The sequence below is a fragment of the Primulina tabacum genome, chromosome 7 (genome assembly GCF_025594145.1).
Source record: "Primulina tabacum isolate GXHZ01 chromosome 7, ASM2559414v2, whole genome shotgun sequence".
In the NCBI taxonomy this organism is placed as follows: Eukaryota; Viridiplantae; Streptophyta; class Magnoliopsida; order Lamiales; family Gesneriaceae; genus Primulina; species Primulina tabacum.
The window spans coordinates 38,437,365-38,456,886 of record NC_134556.1 but is presented as its reverse complement, the minus strand read 5'-3'; the positions used below and the strand labels follow the sequence as shown (position 1 = coordinate 38,456,886).

The window sequence follows — 19,522 nt, the reverse complement described above, 5'->3', positions numbered from 1 at the left end:
TATTCGTGAGACCGTCTCACAGAAGACCTACTCCTTTCTTGATGTCTTTTTTGTTTCAGACTCAAATCCTACTAGATATTTGAGTTATAAACTATTTTATGCATCTTTATATCATATATACTTCTATCATCGTATCTCACATGTCAAACAATGTTTTAAATCTATAATTTTTAATATCTTTTCCTTTTAACATTGATATATTTTGATATTCAAAGATGCTATACATTAATTTTTATAATAATAAATTCACATGCATGGACTGTGTGACATTACTAATATAATTAAGAGTAAGTAATTTTTGAGACAATATCACAAATTTATATATTTGAGAAGACATGATTCAGTTTATATTTATAGTAAAAAGTAATACTTTTGGAATAAAAAATAAAATATTTCTATGCATTGAGTCGGGTCATAGATCTGTTGCACAAAATTTATTTATGAGACGATCTCACGTGAATTTTCGTGTATAATTAAAGCAACAAGAATTGTTTTATTATTGTTGGTCGCTGCATATATTTTGATGCACACATGTCATGTGGTATTTGACGCTTAAGGCTATAATAAATTAGTTTTACAATGTGTTGATCACGTTATGTGTAAATAATATATCACAAATTTATATGAGACTGATCACATTATGTGTAAATAATATATCACAAATTCATAGGAGAATGTCTCATATGTCAATTTTTTGAGATGGATCAACGACCTGATTCAACTTTTTTTTTAAAAATATTATTTTTATGTCGAAAATATTATTTTTATTGCAACTCTGAATCATGCCAACTTGTCTCGCAGATATAATCTTCTCATAAGAGGCCTACTCATAACATATCATGTGCATGCCAAATTCATAATAATGCTATAAATTTAAAATTTGATACATACAATTAATAATCAGAAATTGATATTCATTTTATGTATACCAAATGAACGATTTTGAAAATTGAAACTAGAGATCTATTATTATCTATATACTATTTTATTAAGCAAGAGAGATATCTTTTTTATTATTGAAAAAATATTAAAATTATATATAATTTAAATCGCTAATTTAGTACACTTAAATAATTACAGAAGGTATTACATTTTAATCTTTAAATTATGATTGTTAGTTCATTTATGCGCATTTCATATAGATTTAATATTATATATATTTAAAATTAATGTAAATTTTGTTAATGTTGATTCATTCTGGGCCCAAATAGAAAGCCCGTATGATATGATGATGTAATAGATACGGTAAATTTAAAATTTACCATAGATTCGTGAATTTGACGTGCAAAATTCCGTACAAGCCGAAAAGAGCTTAAACCCTAAAATTGCCTTCACAAATCCTAACTGCAACTTAAATAATTTCTGGAACAATTATTTCAGTTAGTTTATTAATAAAAGTTATACCCTCATTTCAGTTGATCCGCGTCAACAATGGCTTCGTATATTCCTCAACATGTCTGCATCAGATCCTCAGCACAAAATGAACCAAAGGTTTGATTTTTTTTTTTTAAAATTTTTGTTTTAGAATGGAGTGTTTTTAGTTGGTTTTCTGCCAGTGATTAAATTTACTGATCGTTAAAGGATACTTTCTGACCCATGAACCAATTTCGAACGGTTACCAGCTTAATGCTGAAACTTTTTTTTTTGTAATTTACTCTGGGAGTATAAGCTGTGTGGATTTATGGCGGTGTAAGTTCTGACGTTGTGTTAAATGAGTATTAGCTCATTTTGATGGAGTTAATGTCGGATAGTATCTGGGTCTGAGCCTGAGCTTTTAGGGGATGTTGGATTTAATTATTAAACGCGCCATTTTGTTGATTTGCAATTGAAGAAATCGTGTTGTGCAGGTATTTTGCATGTCAGGCCATTTGAGAATGAGTTTTAGAGTGTTTGCTACTTCATCTATTGCAAAGGACTGTGTCAAGCTACATACCTGCAGCACCGATTTTGTTGCCTGAAGGGCCCTGGCAACAGGTTGTCATTAACATATTGAAATTCGTCTGTGGTCTATTTAATTAAACATGATCTCACAGCACTTGGAATTTTAAGCATTAATTTTACTTGTTTTTTTCAACATTTATGGTATTTAAGTATAGATTCCAGGGGGAGTTGCAGCTGCAAAAGGTTTCAAAGCTGCTGGAATGTATGGTGGATTACGAGCAGTTGGAGAAAAGCCTGATCTTGCATTGATCACTTGTGATACAGATGCCATATCGGCAGGTTGGTTTCCTTTGTTAGAGAAATTAGCTTGCATTATTCCACTCAAAGTTATGTGTGCGAAAAATGCACATGCACAGGGCTCATTGTCAGAAATTTTTTGTGTCATGCTTTTGACAAATGTTTTGTTTTCTAGGGGCGTTCACCACTAACGTGGTTGCAGCTGCACCTGTACTATACTGTAAAAAAGCATTAGATGACTCCCCAACGGTATGTTAGGGACACGATTTTTTATCCTTGTCATGCGATCGGCTCAAAAGTGAGTTTAGTTCAGCAGGCATGGAAAACTTTAAGTACCATTTGCATCAGATAATGTTAGACTGCTGAAATGATGTGAAAAACTGTGTGACTACTAGTCTCTTGAATTCAAATGGAAGGAATAGAAAGAAATGGGTATGTGCATAAATTTGAGAGTATGCGAACTCTTGGAAACATTAGAGCTATTTTCTGATTTTCTCCAATTGCCAATATATTTTGTCTATCCAGAAATTAATTTCTTCCATGTTATTCCCAACACTTCACTTGATGGATGTCTCTATTCTACTTCCAGGCTCGTGCAATACTAATAAATGCTGGTCAGGCAAATGCAGCAACGGTAAGTTTTATTTTGGCTGGTTATTTTCTGAAAGTGGACATGGAATATCATTTTTTCTGTGCATGCTTTTTTCATTATACTAATATTTCTTGCTGGCTAGTATTGTCATGTTCAAAGAAATTTTTATGCGATGGAGCTAAGATACCTTACATTTTATGTAGGGGGATGCTGGTTACCAGGATGTTCTAGATTGCTCTCATGCCCTTTCCGAGGTATGCAATTTTTAGAGTTATTTCCAATTAGAGGAACCAAACATTTTTTGTACCTAACTTCCTATTAACTGCAGTTGCTGCAATTGAATCCTTTCCAAGTTTTGATTGAATCTACTGGCGTAATTGGTCAAAGAATCAAGAAGGTGATTCTTGGTCATCAACATGGTCTTGTTCAACTGAACATTTGGAACATGAGTAACATAATTAACACCGTTTTTGCCACATGTAGGAAGCTCTTCTCAAGGCTCTTCCAAATTTAGTTAATCACCTTTCATCTTCTGTTCAGGGGTATTCTTCTGATTGAATGCACCACCTTCTCATCCTATAATTTATCTCTTTTTATCGAAAAGTTATGTTTTGCGCGTGTATTTTTTTACGTGGATGTTAAGCTGACTGCTATTGTCGACCAAACTTCTCTCGCTATTTATCTTTTCTCTTGAACCTATCATAGAATCCACACCATTTCATTTCTTGTATTTTATCTTATAACTTTCTCTATATTGATCCTTTCTAGATTTATAATGGTAAATATTGTTATTGGATAAGTAGGGCAGACTCGGCTGCTGTAGCAATAACTACAACTGATCTTGTGAGCAAAAGTGTCGCAATTGAATCTAAGGTGTGTGCCTTCTTTTTGTCCATGCAAGTGCATATTTAGATAACACTTTCAATTTGCATTCACTTATCCAACATTTATTTCTGTACTGAACTAATCTCCAGATCAAGGATGACATCATTTCTTTTTGTTTCTCATTTACTATCTCCTAATTCCAGTTCAAGACTAACATTGGAAGTCACTTCTCTCTATCGCTTCATTTTATTACTAACTGGACTTTGCTTGTATGTTAGGAACTGAATATAACTATCTTTATAGCTAATGTAATTTCCTTCAATGATTGAAGAGTTGTTCTCCTCTCCCTGTGACAAAAGTTTTTCATGCTTTTAATTGGTAAGTTTACTACATTTAGATCGGAGGAACCTGTGTAAGAGTAGGCGGTATGGCCAAGGGCTCCGGGATGATCCACCCAAACATGGCAACAATGCTTGGTGTAGGTTGCTAATATTCTTTTGACGTTATTCAAGAAATCAGCATCAATTATCCAATACCCATGATTCTACTTTTTCAGGTCATTACCACTGATGCTTTGGTCACAAGTGATGTTTGGCGAAAGATGGTACTTGTTGCTGTGAACCGTAGTTTTAATCAAATAACTGTAAGTATCATCGTCCTGGTGTTATTTACATATATCTAATGATATAAATTATGAGCATTTGTTGCTAAACTTTTTATGGATGATAACCGTGCTACTTTTGAGTATCTGTGTTAGTTGTGTCTGTGTGCATCCATTGTCGATGTTGCCCTTTCCACTGCCCTCTATCATCATTCTGAGATGTTTATTTGGCAGGTAGATGGAGACACTAGTACTAATGATTGTGTCATTGCTTTGGCTAGCGGTCTTTCGGGAGCAAACAATATTTCTTCTTTACAAAGTCCCGAGTCACAGCATCTGCAAGCATGTCTTGATGCTGTAAGTTTAATTGATTTAAGCAGTTTCAATTAATAAATCATACGGAATGAGATTGGTCTGTAATGTTTCTACCATGATCTTTTTTTTTTAACAGTATTTATTATGCATCAAAAGATCTGTATTTGGTGATACTGTGAGCTTGTGAAAGTGAAGGCATGCCTAACGTGGAATGACTTGGAACAATTAAATTTCATAGACGGCATGTTAGCGTAGAATAACTTGGTAAATATTAAATTTCATAAACCGCATGCGTAACATGGAATAACTTGGTAACATTAAATTTCATGGACTAATGTCATGTCCTAATTTTGACTTCTTTGGTAGGTGATGCAAGGCCTTGCAAAATCAATAGCTTGGGATGGTGAAGGAGCGACATGCTTGATTGAGGTGTGCACCTCTCGCAACAGAATTTTTGACATTTTACAACCATAACAATCCAAATATATGTATTGCTCTACTTACATGTTGAACGTGCTGTGAGTTCTACAAATAAAAGTGGGTGTTGGTTCGACCGACAGCACCAGAGCATGATTGCAAAATGGTGGATTTGACTCGAATCTGTATGCAGGTCAAAGTAAATGGAGCCTACAGTGAAGCGGAAGCAGCTAAGGTTGCACGATCAGTGGCATCTTCTTCATTAACCAAGGCATGATTCAGTACGATATGTAAAATGTTTCAAGCATAGTAGTAGCTATATCTTTCTTCTGGGCCCATATTTTGCTCTGTGATGTATAGGCCGCGGTATATGGGAGAGATCCAAACTGGGGTCGAATCGCTTGTGCTGCTGGTTACGCAGGAGTTCCTTTTGATTTAAACAAACTCCAAATATCTCTTGGGAATATTTTGTTAATGGATAACGGCCAGCCGCTGCCATTTGACAGGTATGCTAATCACTTCAAACACTGATCTGGACATTGAATTCGACCAGGCAAGAGGTCTAGTTGGATCTGACTATGATTCAGTTTGGAACATGTTTTCTATTTCCATATGAAACCAGATTACCTGAACCAAAATCGGTAACCATTTTGTGATCTGGTTCGTCCACATTTCTATAAAGTGAAAAATTGGAACTTGAAGCAAAACCGTAAGCTCTCCTCCAAGTTCTTGAGATATGAGGAACACTTGACTTATACAAAGCATTTCTTTTTTATTTCCCTTCCCAATTGAATAGTGAAAGATTCAAAATATTTTATGTTAATATTCTTAAATAGTTAAACCTAAATAGTTTTTCTTTAGATGGACGGCCAAGCTGCTTAATTTTTCTGATAAAATCAATTTGAACAGAGACATCTCAAAAACATCAATCCTTTGATAATTTGCAGGACTGCGGCTAGTAATTATCTTAGGACGGCGGGTGAGAATCACGGGAACCGTTCTAATTCAGATATCTATTGGTGAGTTTCAGAAATATGTAAGAAACCATGAGTTCTTTTTAAATCTTCGTATGGTCAACTGTGAACATACATGCGTATTTCGACAGGTGATGGTCCAGGAAGTGGGTTGGCTTGGGGCTGTGACTTGAGCTATGATTATGTGAAAATTAATGCAGAGTACACAACGTAGCTAATTTGTTTAAAAACTTATTTCGCAAGTGAATTAGCTGAAACTCTTCATGTGTTTTAAATGATTTTATATGCATCTATATAAAATTAAGTTAAAATTCCCAAAATTTTGATATGTTTTTTCCTCTTCCCATAGCACATCAAAATTCTAAGATTATGCGAAAAAAGAGAGTGAATGAAAAGCTAACCTATCATATTGTATCTTGGATGTATTAAAGTATAAATATAAATTGTAAAAAAATTATAAATATGCCTCATTTTTACTTCCGCCCAAAAATTAGAACACTTCCCAAAAGACAACATTTAGTCAATGGTCTATAACGTCGGACAGCCTAGTTGCACAAAGCATGAGCCATCAATTAGCAGTAGTAACCGCAAAGTAATCGATTCAAACACATTGTGCCAAAATCTCCTGATACAGAAAGTTAAAAATTTAACCGATCTTGCATGTTTCACAAAAACTTACAAGATCCCACCCTCCCATTATTTATACACAATGGGTGAGATGAAAACAAACGCGAACTAGCATAGAGAGGCAATCATGTAGTAGACACGAATCAGGGCAGATTTCTCCAGAAAAACGACACCAAATGGGTTCGCTCACTCTCAACTACGAAGGCTTGAACTTGTTGGCATTACCACTTTTTTAGGCGTTGCTTCTTGTCTTTTCCCTTGCTTCCTCGCAAAGATTTGGAGCCACCCTTTTGCTTGTTCTTTCCGTACTTCTTGCCATTACTGCGGCAATGCTGATTATTGTAAGAAGGAAAGTGTGAAACCGATGCTGGAACTGGATCATAGACCTCAGGATCCCATGTCACAGAAAGCTTCTTAGTTGGTATTCCCAGCTTTTCACGGTTACCTTTCATGGCAGATACAAGCTTCACAGGAGTCTGAAAGATTAGACCTTCGGTTAGGATTTAGGAAACAAAATATAACAGTTGTTAACAGTAACTTCCCAAGAGATGAAGCCTTACGTATATACCCATATGTCTGGGACATGATCAATTCAAAAACCACAGCTATTTCAATATCTAAAAGGGGCCAACCATGAAAAATAACAACAAAACAGCAGTAATAGTGTGTAAAATAAATTAAAAGTTCGACAAACTAAAGAAGCTGGGCAAAACCTTTACTCTCCTGAATGATCCACGAAGCTTGTTCTGGTGAGAACAAATCACCAAAAACAAAATAGTATAATTTGGAAATCCAGACAAATTATATATGGCATTGAATTATTGGTAAGGCATGTAAAGCTTAATGGCATGCAATTGTGTTATCTGCCCGAATCTTAGAAGGCATATTTATTCAGCCTTAACCCGAGAGAGCTGCAAAATCTGAACCATGGATACACAGTTGAGCATACGATTAAAGACATATCACATGGAAGCTGAATACATGGGGGGGTAGAAACCTACCTCGCATGAACTAAAGAAATCCACAAACAGTATCAGACCCTAATGACAGTTGAAAATAGAAAACTACACATTGCCCAACCAAAATGATTCTTACAATACCACTCTCAAGAGAACAAATGAAAACTTACAGGCAAGGACTGCTTAAGAGAACTATTTACTTCAGGGATCTCAGCGGTAACATCCGTTTCCTGCATTTCTTTCCGTCCAAACAATTCCTCTACTTTAAGCTTTCCAGGAGGTGTAAATGTGGCACACTCGTTGAATAATTTTTCAGAAGCTGAACTGCTTGATGTACTCTTGTTAGAGTCTTCATGTCCAACCTCCTTCTTCACAACATTACCTATAGCATTTCTATCGGAAGACAGGCAGAAGCCACTCATTGATTTTTGGCCATCTTGAATGTTCAGAAATTCAGTAAAACACGTCTTCAGTTCATTCATAGTATTGTCCCTTGCATTGCAACGAGTAAAATTGTGTGGATCCAATGAAAATCCACTATTGCCGCTTATATTCTGGGGGGTTGGAGTATTACAAGGAACCCACACTTCCATCTAAGATGTTCTAACTAAAGGGATGACCTGTAAAAAGTTAGACTCGAATTGAGGAGATTTGGAACACAGTATCACATACAAAACCAAGCACAATAATTCCTTTTGACCTTCAGCTGTGTAAAAATCATTGATTCAAAATTTACACAAAAGGTGGAATTGAAACATAATACACCATTTGGCAGTACCAGAAATACATATATTTCCATTAAGAAAACCCACACATTCATTTGATAACCTAAGGTAAGCCCTTGGTCAACTTATCTTATTCCCTTCTTTAAGAGAACAATTTCACCACGAAATATGATCTTGAAGCAATAAGCAAAAAAATAATATCTCTCTGCAAATATGCCAAGAAAGTACCTTATTTCTATCTGGATATTCTGGGATAATTCTTCACCTCTACAGCTCAACCGCGGTATTTAAACGAGATCCAATTAACAGAGAAGAGGAAGATCCGGAAGTTGAATTCCAATCAGAGGTATCTCACAACCAAGATTTATCAGTACAATATCCGATACGAAAATCGGGTAAACAGATAAGAAGAAGGTAGCAAAAAGCCCTCAAAGTAAAAGAAGTAACCGATCTCAAAACAAATAAAATGTTCGCAGAAGGTTAACTACTAATATTACCACGCCGATCACCTTTTTCAAGATGTTTCAGACGATGAGAAAACGAGCCTCCATAGAAGGACGTCAAGTGAGAGCGCGTGGGAAGAATCAGATCTCTACAAGGCACCGAATGCATTGTTCGATGCTCTTCAACTTCCCAATTCCCCTATTTATTTATTATTGGATTTAATCTTCCACAAAAGAATCAAACGAGCGACCAAATTCTTTGGGATTTCTTGCAGCAAAAACTCCAACAGGATCTGGATTCAAATCGGGAATCATGAGAAGATCGCCGTCAAAACCCTAGGAATCGCCGGGTTCCATTACATAGCATACCCAATACAACAAGGCTTCAACAGTAAATATTATCTCTCGGTCAACAACTTCTGTACGTAAATAGTTATCCTAATCTAAAAATTATTATTATTATTAAATTACGTTTTTAACCTATCTCACGGTCTGGACTCTAGCTTCCTATTTTATTATTACAACATTAAATCATCATTTATAAAATCTATGGATTCTGAGAATAATTGGAAAATAACAAATTTCAGATTATGAGTATTTTCGGGGAAATATCTCCAAAGTAATTATATAAAATATAACATATTCTTTGAAGATTTAGTGTGAGGAGGAACTATGCTTTGATTGCTCTCAAATTTTTTGTTAATTTGAGTGGTTTTATTACACACGAGGCTCCTTTTAATCTGTTTTAAAAAAATATGCTATATTAAAGTACAACAAATGGTTTTTTTTTTCTGAGAGCTAAAAGCAATATTGCATTAGAAAAAAAAGAGGGCCAACAGTTTAGCCAAAGTGCACCTTTATTGGGATTTCAAGTCCCTAATTTAATTAGGAACATATGCCTCAACGGTGATCTTGGAGTGGAGAATTATGCAGTTAATCTTTTCGAAGCAATTAGACATTCTTTTTTTTAGGAAAAAAAAAAAAAGACAATATGGTACCACTAAACTGTAATTTAAAACAAAATTGGGTGTTTCTGAAATTTGGAATCATATATTTAATATTCAACATTGCGTTTATTGATGCCAAGTTACAATCCTATTATAGAAGATCGAGCATGAATTTAGAGATAAGGTTTGAGTGAAACAAGATTTGCAGCAAGCATTTCGTGTTTAACAAACATTTCAAGCATGTACCAGCTGAACCAATGCAGAGAAAGACGCCACATTTGATATAAATTCAGAAAAGGTAGAAGTATGATCATCTTTTTTATACAGTAACCAAGGGAGGAAAAAAGACAAGGGTAACAGACCAAGGTCTTTGAATATTGGGCAGAATAATTCAATGAAGATTAAGCACTCAATTTTCATCACTGTGACGGAATTGGTACCAAAGGAAATGAGTTGTGCCTTCATTGTTATCCTGAAACAGATCCTTGAGCTTATGTGAGACCTTCCAGCTAGAACCTGTTCAAAAAATGAAGAGTACAGCCTTCAATGGTCCTAGTTGCGTGATGCCTACTACATAACTTGAAATAGGAGTTTACATCACGTTATATATGATATTTAACCCAGTAGTATGATTTTGGAAAAGTGTCAAGTTCCATCTTCTTTCTTTTTTCTGGTTTTGTTTTGCGAATTTTTTCGCCTTCTTACAAATTAACAAGAAGTAAATCGTTGGAAGAAGCATCACCAACACAGGCAATATTAAAGTACAATGTACGCATATGTGCATGGATACTAATATAGATTTTGCCATCACTAATGGCAAACAAATTATATAAAAAAGAACAGGCATACCAATATCAAGAAACATTCAAAAGGACTTGCAATGAAACTAATATCAACACATGCATAGCATGCTTTTATTTAGAATGACTATCAGACTCAAGTTAGCAAAAATGTTTTGAAACAGTTTATCATTATTCTTGACCTTCGATATTTTGAAGGTTTTGAATGGACTTGCAATGAAACTAATATCAACACATGCATAGCATGCTTTTATTTAGAATGACTATCAGACTCAAGTTAGCAAAAATGTTTTGAAACAGTTTATCATTATTCTTGACCTTCGATATTTTGAAGGTCCTAAATAATCGGGAAAGAATGTCTATTCTACTACTGTTTTACTCTTTTCATTCTTTCCTCTTGCGAGTGTTCTGTGGCAAAAGGTAAACTAGCAAGTTGATCCTAATTCCAATTCAAGGTTTATAAATTCAAAAAGAAACCATACGTCTTTCATATATAGAACTTGGACCTCATTGTTTTTCTAATCACAGTTTCCTGTGAAAGGTACACATGCTTCTCTCACAGCATCTAAGCATTAACTTATACGAATAGATAACTTTAAATTTTATCAAGCTCCATTTTACCAGCATAAATCATATGACTACACATTAAATACACAAAACAACATGATCCTTGAAGATCAACAAGAGTAAGTCCCTGAAAATTTTAAAACAGCTACCAGAGAAAACAAATTGAACAAAAAAAGGGACATTGAATTTAAAGACTTTACCAACTCACCACAGATTTTTAATTATGCACTTAGCAAGCGGAACATACAAAAGCTAATTTTGATGTATAAATTTGTACCACCAAATTTAGTGTTCTAAAAAAAATAGTGAAGGCTCAAGGTTGTTCTTAAATTCACTAGGACAAAGAGCAACAACTATCACAGAACTCAGAATTCATGGGAAAACTACTTAAGTCGTAATGGTGTCACTATTTTCTTGGTGTCAAAAACTAAATGTAAGAATTACTAAAATTGAAGGGTAACAAAGATACGTGTAGGCTGTCATGAATTCTTTGGTGTTTGCATAGCAACTTGTTAAAAATAAAGTGTGCACAGCAGCTTGTAAATAATAATATAATAACAATTCCGCAAACCGTTCCACAGCATCCATTAAACTTGAAGCAATCTGAATTTCAACATTCAAATACACAAAAACAAGAGGTAACTGAAACTAGCATATACATACAAACCTTGGTGATCCGGAGCTGGCATTCAAATTTCGATGCAGAATCCGACTAGAGCCCATTTCTACATAGTCAATCAGCTCCTTCAATCCCATATTCCCCACCTTCTCCTCCGCCTCCTTTTCGTTCTTATCCACATCACCACTTACCTTATTCTTCTTCACTTTCATCTTCCCTGCAACAACCTTTTCAAAGTAATTACCGTAAATATACTCGGGCGTGTACCCATTCTCCTCATCAAACAACATAATATGCCCGTGCCACTCCCAAACTCTGTAATCAGACCCAGTTTCCTCATGGAAACCCACGCAAATATGATGTCCACCGATCGCCACAGCCTGACCAGAATTGGGATTCAACTTTTCAATCTCACCGCTAAGAATGGTGCGAATGATTTCCTTCTCGAGCTTAGCTTCCTCCTTCGCGAGCTGGGTTTTCGAGGAAGAGGATGGATTATCGGGATTATCGGAGTCTGATTCAAAGTCCGAAACGTCGAGGAGCATGTCGGAGAAGAGGTCTTCGAGGGATTTACCAGCTGAGAAAGGCGACGCGTGGAAGGGAGGAGCACGAGTATGAAGGCCGCCCATTAGGGATTGGATGAGGAGGTTGTCGAAATTGGGGGTAGCAGAGGGATTGCTGCCATTCATGGTTGAATCGGAATTGGGGGTTTTGAGAGGGTTTTGACCGCCTGAGATATATCACTCTTTTGTATACATGTACCAAATTACATTTATAGGTCAAATATTTCTTTTTCTCTCCATTCTTTTATGGAAAAAATATATTTTTGTTTCATACTTTTCATTTTTCTATTTTAATCATGTTAACTGTGAATTTACATTTTTTTATCGTATAATCTGTATATTTTTTTCCTATTTTTTATTGTATTACGGAGATTTTTTATTTTTATTCATGTAACTTTTATTTTTTAACAAAGTTAATGTATCTTAATATTTTGCATATTTAATTTAAAATGACAGAATAATTTTTAAGATAAATAACAGGAGTAGGTCTCTTGTAAGACGGTCTCACGAATCTTTATCTGTGAGACATGTCAACTCTACCGATATCCACAATAAAAAAATAATACTCTTAACATAAAAAGTAATATTTTTTCAAAGATGACCCAAATATAGACTCGTCTCACAAAATACGACCCGTGAAATCGTTTCACATAAGTTTTTGTCAAATAATAGATTGGTAGAACTTTAGATGTGATTATTTTTTTCTTCTTAAAAATATCACGTCATTTCAATTTCAAATTTAATTTCAAAACCTAAAATTGTGATAATTTAGGGAAGATTCGTCGGATCTTGAACAAATTACCAGTAGTTGGTGGGCTTGAAATTTTGGTTAAATGGGTCTCAAATGATCGGCGATTTCAGGCTTTGAGGGCTTCATCCTATACCTGTCCCAAAAACGATATATTGGAAAAACCGGTTGGGTCTTCCAACATCAGTAGTTCACTGTTGGCAAAAACTTGTGTGAGACGGGTCTCACGAGTCGTATTTTGTGAGACGAGTATCTTATTTGAGTCATCCATAAAAAAATATTATTTTTTATGCTAAGAGTATTACTTTTTATTGTGAATATCGGTAGGGTTGACCCGTCTCATAGATAAAGATTCGTGAGACCGTCTCACAAGAGACCTACTCTTCATTGTTTCGTTTCTGTATCTTCCAATTGAACTAAATTTTTTTCGGAGATAACAACAAAATAATACCTTGTTCACATATTCGTCTCAATCTGTTTTGAAGGCACATCATCTTTAAAACAACATACTATCCACAACTTTTTGTTCGTTGAATTGAATTCAAAAGAATTCTCAGTTTTATTAGCATGATTTAACACAAGATCAGTATCGTGGATCTAACTTCTACGGGAAGGCAAAAAAAAACTTGTGTGAGACGGTCTTACGAGTCGTATCTATGAGACATATCTCTTATTTGGGTCACCCATAAAAAAATATTACTTTTTATGTAAAGAGTATTATTTTTTATCGTGAATATCGGTAGAGTTGATCAGTCTCACTGATAAAGATTCGTGAAAACGCCTCACAAAAAACTTATTACGGAAAAGAGACTCTACTCGAACCAACTCAAAGGAAACATTCATAACTTCGTTTATACATTTAAATGTTTCCACTAATTTTTTTTGTCAAATAAAAAATTCAAAATTTAAATATTACAAAAATAAAAAAATTATTATTTTGTTGTATTCCCATTTATCAACATCATTTTATCAAGTATCGCGTCAATTTTTAAAATTTAATACCTAACTGTTGATTCAAAAAATGTCTATTCTATTTTTTGTCAACTGAGACGACACACAAAAAGTAGAGGAACATTTCAAATTCAAAGAATCAATCGCCTTTCTATATTCAGAAATGATCCAATTTTCAGCAAAATGTCAACACGATAATTGTTTTGTCTGCAGATGAAATCATGAAACTCGCCGCATGCAGCCGCCATCATCCCCTCACCGCCAACAAATATCAAAGGAAATTCTTCCCTCGAGCTGGCGAATTTATAAATCAACCATATGAGTCTTTTGATCCAAATTCAGACGCTGGCCACGTGCTCGATGAAATGCACAAACGTGACGTGGTCTCAGAAACAGCACTGATTCGCCACTTGGTGAAGCAAAACTTCCATAAAGATGCCTTTATTCGGTTCTCAAAAATCCTCCATGTAAATATCAGACCCGACGAACACACTTTTGGCGCGCTAATTCATTCATCTGTTCTTCTAAAAGACCTCCATTTGGGCAAGCAGATTCAAGGTTTCTCCATAAAAGTTGGCCTTAACTCTAATATCTACGTGGGCAGCGCGATTGTGGATCTTTATGTGAAGTTCGGCTGCATTGAGGATGACCACAGAGCTTTTGTGGATACCCATAGGCCTAATGTCGTTTCATACACGACATTGATTCGTGGGTATATCAAACAAGGGAGATTCGATGAAGCTGTGGAGATTTTTCAGTCCATGCCCGAAAGAAATGGTGTTTCTTGGAATACAATGATCAGCGGATGCAGCCAAACAGGCAAAAATGAGGAGGCTGTGAATTTTTTTGTTGAGATGCTAAGAGCAGGCGAGTTGCCGACTCAGTTTACATATCCTTGTGCTGTGATTTCTGCAGCTAATATGGGGTCACTTGGCATGGGGAGAAGCATTCATGCTTGTGCTATGAAGTTCTTGGGTAAATTTAGCTTGTTTCTTGCAAATTCTCTAATAAGTTTCTATGCAAAATGTGGAAGCATGGAGGACAGTTTGTTGGTTTTCAATAGAATTCTCGAAAAAAATGTAGTTTCTTGGAATGCTATGATTTGTGGCTATGCGCAAAACGGACAAGGAAACGATGCAATAGAAATATTCAAGAAGATGAAGCTAACGGGCTTTCAACCAAATAGTGTTACTCTTCTTTGTTTATTATTGGCTTGTGATCATGTTGGCCTTGTCGACAAAGGTATGAGTACTTCAAGGAGGCAAAAGGTGACCCAAGTTTGATAAAAGCAGAGCATTACGCGTGTATGATTGACTTGCTGTCCCGTTCAGGGAGGTTCCGTGAAGCTGAAATATTTATCCACGATTTGCCTTTTGATCCTGGAATAGGATTTTGGAAGGCGTTGCTAGGAGGCTGCCAGATTCATTCAAATTTAGAATTGGGGGAAGTTGCAGCCAGAAAGATTTTGGAGTTGGAACCTGGAGATGTGTCTTCGTATGTAATGCTATCTAATGCGCATTCGGCGGCTGGAAGATGGCGTAGTGTAGTGAAGATCAGGCATGAGATGAGGGAGAAGGGATTGAATAGGATCCCTGGAAGCAGTTGGGTGGATATTAAAAGCAAGATTCATGTTTTTGTTACAGGAGACAAGAGACATCACTGTGCGGATGAGATTTACATGTGTTTGGGGTTTTTTCTTGAACATGCAATGGACTGGCATGAAAGTTCAGCAGTAGCCTAAAGCATCAGTGGCTCACGTTCTGACCAAATCAGTATAATAGGATTAAGGGTGACGTGAAGTATATTCAAACTTGAGTTTGTAAGCCAAACTTGTTCTATGAGTTCACTAGCCATGCTCAAGCTTCTCTACGCTGAATCCGAGTCTTACTCGTTTATCTATCTTTATAAAAGAGACTTGCGCGATGAAAGTGGGACTTGAAGTGGTGTCGTTTTCCGTTGGAATGACCTTCCTATAGGAGGTTTTGTTTTAAAAGAAAATGTAATAACTCCATTTCACGATTTATTTGATCTGAAGTAGATTCCTCTTAATGTGGTCAAGAGGTTGGGATCTGCAAGAAATTTGAAAAATCAGAATGTGTTGGGATCTTCTTTATTAATATTTGTCACGCCCCGGGACCGGGATTAGTCGACACCGGCGTTATTCAACAATCACATAATTGCTAAATAACAAGTCTGTACAGTATAAACCAAAACCAGTTTATATCATAAATACCATAAAAATGGAATCGTTTTTTCAATAGTAACTCTGAAAACGATAAAAATCTGCGGAAGCGTTTACAACTTTAATTAAAACTCACAATAACATATTCTTAATTAAAATTCTTCATGCGTCTACTATCAGCCCAAAAACTGGCGTCTGGTTTTTCTTTCTCTATTTCTTCTTCTGATTTATCTGGGGAAGGTAGAGTAAGGAGTGTGTATTTTGGGAAATACTCAGCAAGTGGGGGCCGTTCGAGCACAATATAAGAACATGCATAAAATTTCGAAATCACGTGACTTGCATAACATCATTCATATCACATGCATAACATTTACCAGACACTGAGATTCCTCAACTTTCTATGGTTTACTGATATCAGTCCCTAATTTTTACACATCTAAGGGGGCGAGGCCGAATCGGTTATATCCCCACCATATGAGGGTCATGTCATGGTTGGGATTCCCTCCCATATACAGTCGAATCCTCACAGTGTCCAAAACCACATGACAACCAACACAAGAATGGAGGAGAAGAAGAAAGTGTACTCGACCGTATTTTCGTAAAAACGAAGAAACATGCATAACTAATTTTATTCTTTAAAACAAGCCCACTTACCTTAATCCTTGAAGAAAAACACGAAGAATTCGAAAATCATAGAAGAATCATGTAACCGACACTTTGAAAACGCAGCAGCACCATCGCCCGAAAAATCAGCAGTCTTGAAAAATTCATTGTGCCTTATTGCACCGTTGGATCAAGCTCAAACTTGGACAGTACGTTCACAAGTGCGTCAAATAAATTATGAACGGTGGAGATCGGGTTTGGAAGTTGTTTTGACTTGCTTATAGATGAAAAACCGTAAGTATACTGTTTCCCGCCTAAAATCAGAGCAGTTTTCTTGGGAATGCTATAAACAAAAAACTAACCGTTGGATTTGGCCGAAATTTGGATATGTTGTTCCAAACATATGGAAGCATATTCTGAACAGTGGAGATCGGATTCCGACTACCCGAGCGAGAGAAAAAAATTTCTGAACATGGACAGAATTTTGATGACTCGTGCAGAATTTTTGAAGAGGAAATTTCGAAAATTCGAGAGCATAAACTCGAAAATTTGATGTGTAAATGAGGTGTTAATTCTGAATGAGAGCTTTTCCTATTTATAGGGAGGTAGCAGCTATCCTAATCGTGTATTATCCTTGCGTTTGAATTTTTGAATCAAACTTTAAATCTAGGATAATTATCATATCAAATCTTATATCTTTATCTGGGATCAATATCATATCAAATCTTAGATCTTTATCTTGTAAAAATCTTTTCAAATTTGAATTTATATCTCAAACTTTACCTGCTCATATCCAAATATTCCTTATCTAATATCTTAGATCGTGGTCTATTTATTATCCCAAGTTCAAAGTATATGCACAATATTATCTTAAATCTTGAGCTCAAAATATTGTACACGATATAATTATCCACAAAACTTTAGATAATCTTGCAAATCTTACATTTTAAATAATTAGATAGATATCCGAGGATTGCATAATTCTAACACACTTAAATTATAGAAATATTATCATGATTACAAAATCTTGGATTTTACAATATTAATTATTTTTTTGAAACAAAGCCTCTGTTCACGGAGCCCCGTTTTTGTATCCCACGCTCTTCGCTCCATATCGGGCCTAAATTCTCAAAGCCTGGTGGAAAATAGTAAATAGCGCTTTTATATCTGTAAATAGCGCTTTTTCTCTTAACTCAAAAGCGAGTTCTAAAAATTGGAGATCATTAGACACCCTCCTCCGTCGTCGACAGGGGTTTAGAGCTCTGTACCGTAACGATGGCCACTCTGACTCTCACTGCCGCTAAAGCCACCCGCCGTCACCAACCGTACATCACCCCCATACATCTACGTCCTTCATCTGCCACCACGCCTTTCTCCTCCCTCTCCTTCAGAAACCCCCCTCCACCGCCTCCTCGCTTATTTCACGCCTCTATCAAATCCGCTTTCCAACATTCAAAATGTAGAAATCCCGATATCCCTCGGGACGCCAGCCCCGGGATTCTGATGAATTCAATTTTGGCCCCACTCAAAGCCACTCTCATCACTACATTCACTGCCGCAGCTCTCTTCTTTTCCCAATTCCATTTCGTGTCGAAACCCGCCATTTCTGCTCCGATTTTACCCCCTTCCACCGTCGAATCCTCGACGAAAGATGCAGTTGCTGATGAAGAAAGAGAGAGATCGATTGAAGAACATTTGCTCTCCAACCCATATGATATTAATGGTCTCAAAGATTTGATGGAAATCAAGATAAAGAGCAAAAAGATCCCCGAGGGCATTGAAATTCTTGAAAAGTTAATCGATCTTGAGCCCGACGAGAAAGAATGGCCAATGTTGAAAGCCCATTTATATGCATATAGTGGCGACACAGAATCGGCGAAAAATGGGTTCACCGAGCTTCTGAAGAAGAATCCTTTCAGCGTGGAAGCATATCATGGTCTAGTGACTGTGGCCTCGCAGGGCCATTCGAGTGAAGAGTTGGAGACCATTGAAAAGAAAGTAGAGGATGCAATGAAGCTGTGTAGAAAGGATAATAAAAAGACTGACATGAGAGACTTTAAGCTTTTGCTGGCACAAATTCGGGTTCTTGAGGGGCAATATGAAATCGCATTGAAAACTTATCAAGAATTGGTGAAGGAGGAGCCTAGGGATTTTAGGCCTTATTTATGTCAGGGCATTATCTATACTCTTTTGAGGAAGAACAGTGAAGCAGAGAAGAGCTTTGAGAAGTATCGTAGATTGGTCCCAAAAGGTCACCCGTACGCTAGTTATTTCGATGATAATATGATTGCCACCAAAGTTTTTGCTCAGAAGTTGGAGAATGAAAGAGCTATGGCTAAGAGTTGAGGAACATGGGTGTTTTGGTGGTGGTAGTGGTAGTGGTAGTTTTTTTTCTCGGTTTCATGTTAGTTATCTCCAGATATGAAGCCAATGATCACTAGTAATGTATGAAATGATGTCTGAAAATATATTATTCAAGGAAACGCGAACTTCAATCGATTATCCAAATAATGTTTTTCAATAAGAACATTCTTTCTTTCCAACTCCACATGATTTGGTTTTGTTTCCATCTTAGATGTTTGGTCTGAATTGATTGTTGCTTGATCATATTGCAGATTCTCTTTATGTAGCATCAAAATATCATGCTTCATGATGTCGTACATCTTGATTTATTTACCGTTGTATGAGAGAACTGCATATTTGCCCATGACTTGGAAAATCAATTTTGAGATAATGGAATAGAGGACAAAAAATGAGCAGATGAAGGCATTGACAAATTTTTGAGTGCTTAGAAGCTGAGTCTACGATGAATGAGTGTATACTTTCCTTGTTGGCATTTTGATCGAGGGTTGTTTAATAGTTATTATGGGCAGTAGTTATGCTTTG

At 36.0% G+C, this 19,522-nt stretch overlaps 5 protein-coding genes across 7 annotated transcripts; 3 read left to right on the top strand and 2 right to left on the bottom strand.

The window, feature by feature from the left end:
- Window positions 1-1,283: 1,283 nt before the first annotated feature.
- On the top strand, window positions 1,284-6,211 carry LOC142551810 (arginine biosynthesis bifunctional protein ArgJ, chloroplastic). Its single transcript, XM_075661229.1, is given in 19 exon segments — window positions 1,284-1,491; window positions 1,848-1,916; window positions 1,918-1,974; window positions 2,097-2,220; window positions 2,354-2,427; window positions 2,768-2,812; window positions 2,974-3,024; window positions 3,099-3,167; window positions 3,254-3,312; window positions 3,574-3,643; window positions 3,993-4,073; window positions 4,152-4,238; window positions 4,431-4,553; window positions 4,878-4,940; window positions 5,122-5,199; window positions 5,289-5,434; window positions 5,876-5,918; window positions 5,920-5,947; window positions 6,034-6,211. Coding segments are annotated over 19 exon segments (1,410 nt in total). The 5' UTR covers window positions 1,284-1,431; the 3' UTR covers window positions 6,117-6,211.
- Window positions 6,212-6,474: 263 nt separating this feature from the next.
- On the bottom strand, window positions 6,475-9,072 carry LOC142551809 (uncharacterized). Of its 3 annotated transcripts, none has more exons than XM_075661227.1 (3): window positions 8,442-9,072; window positions 7,689-8,108; window positions 6,475-7,005 (listed from the first exon to the last, which is right to left on the bottom strand). In XM_075661227.1, exons 2-3 carry the CDS (start codon window positions 8,079-8,081, stop codon window positions 6,751-6,753), a joined length of 648 nt encoding a protein of 215 aa, XP_075517342.1. In that variant the 5' UTR covers window positions 8,082-8,108; window positions 8,442-9,072; the 3' UTR covers window positions 6,475-6,750. The 3 variants fall into 3 exon arrangements, with proteins under 3 accessions (XP_075517342.1, XP_075517343.1, XP_075517340.1); XM_075661228.1 differs by having other exon boundaries at window positions 7,659-7,980; window positions 8,442-9,070; XM_075661225.1 differs by having other exon boundaries at window positions 7,659-8,108; window positions 8,442-9,069.
- Window positions 9,073-9,861: 789 nt separating this feature from the next.
- Window positions 9,862-12,325, bottom strand: LOC142551808 (uncharacterized). The gene is made up of 2 exons (XM_075661224.1): window positions 11,638-12,325; window positions 9,862-10,119 (listed from the first exon to the last, which is right to left on the bottom strand). Exons 1-2 carry the CDS (start codon window positions 12,276-12,278, stop codon window positions 10,113-10,115), a joined length of 648 nt encoding a protein of 215 aa, XP_075517339.1. The 5' UTR covers window positions 12,279-12,325; the 3' UTR covers window positions 9,862-10,112.
- Window positions 12,326-13,932: 1,607 nt separating this feature from the next.
- On the top strand, window positions 13,933-15,939 carry LOC142551807 (pentatricopeptide repeat-containing protein At5g42450, mitochondrial-like). The gene is given in 2 exon segments (XM_075661223.1): window positions 13,933-15,090; window positions 15,093-15,939. Coding segments are annotated over 2 exon segments (1,518 nt in total). The 5' UTR covers window positions 13,933-14,072; the 3' UTR covers window positions 15,593-15,939.
- A 1,800-nt stretch (window positions 15,940-17,739) lies between these two features.
- LOC142551805 (protein SLOW GREEN 1, chloroplastic-like) lies at window positions 17,740-19,135 on the top strand. Its single transcript, XM_075661221.1, has one exon. The coding sequence runs from the start codon at window positions 17,912-17,914 to the stop codon at window positions 18,980-18,982; it is 1,071 nt and encodes a 356-aa protein (XP_075517336.1). The 5' UTR covers window positions 17,740-17,911; the 3' UTR covers window positions 18,983-19,135.
- The last annotated feature ends 387 nt before the right edge of the window (window positions 19,136-19,522 follow it).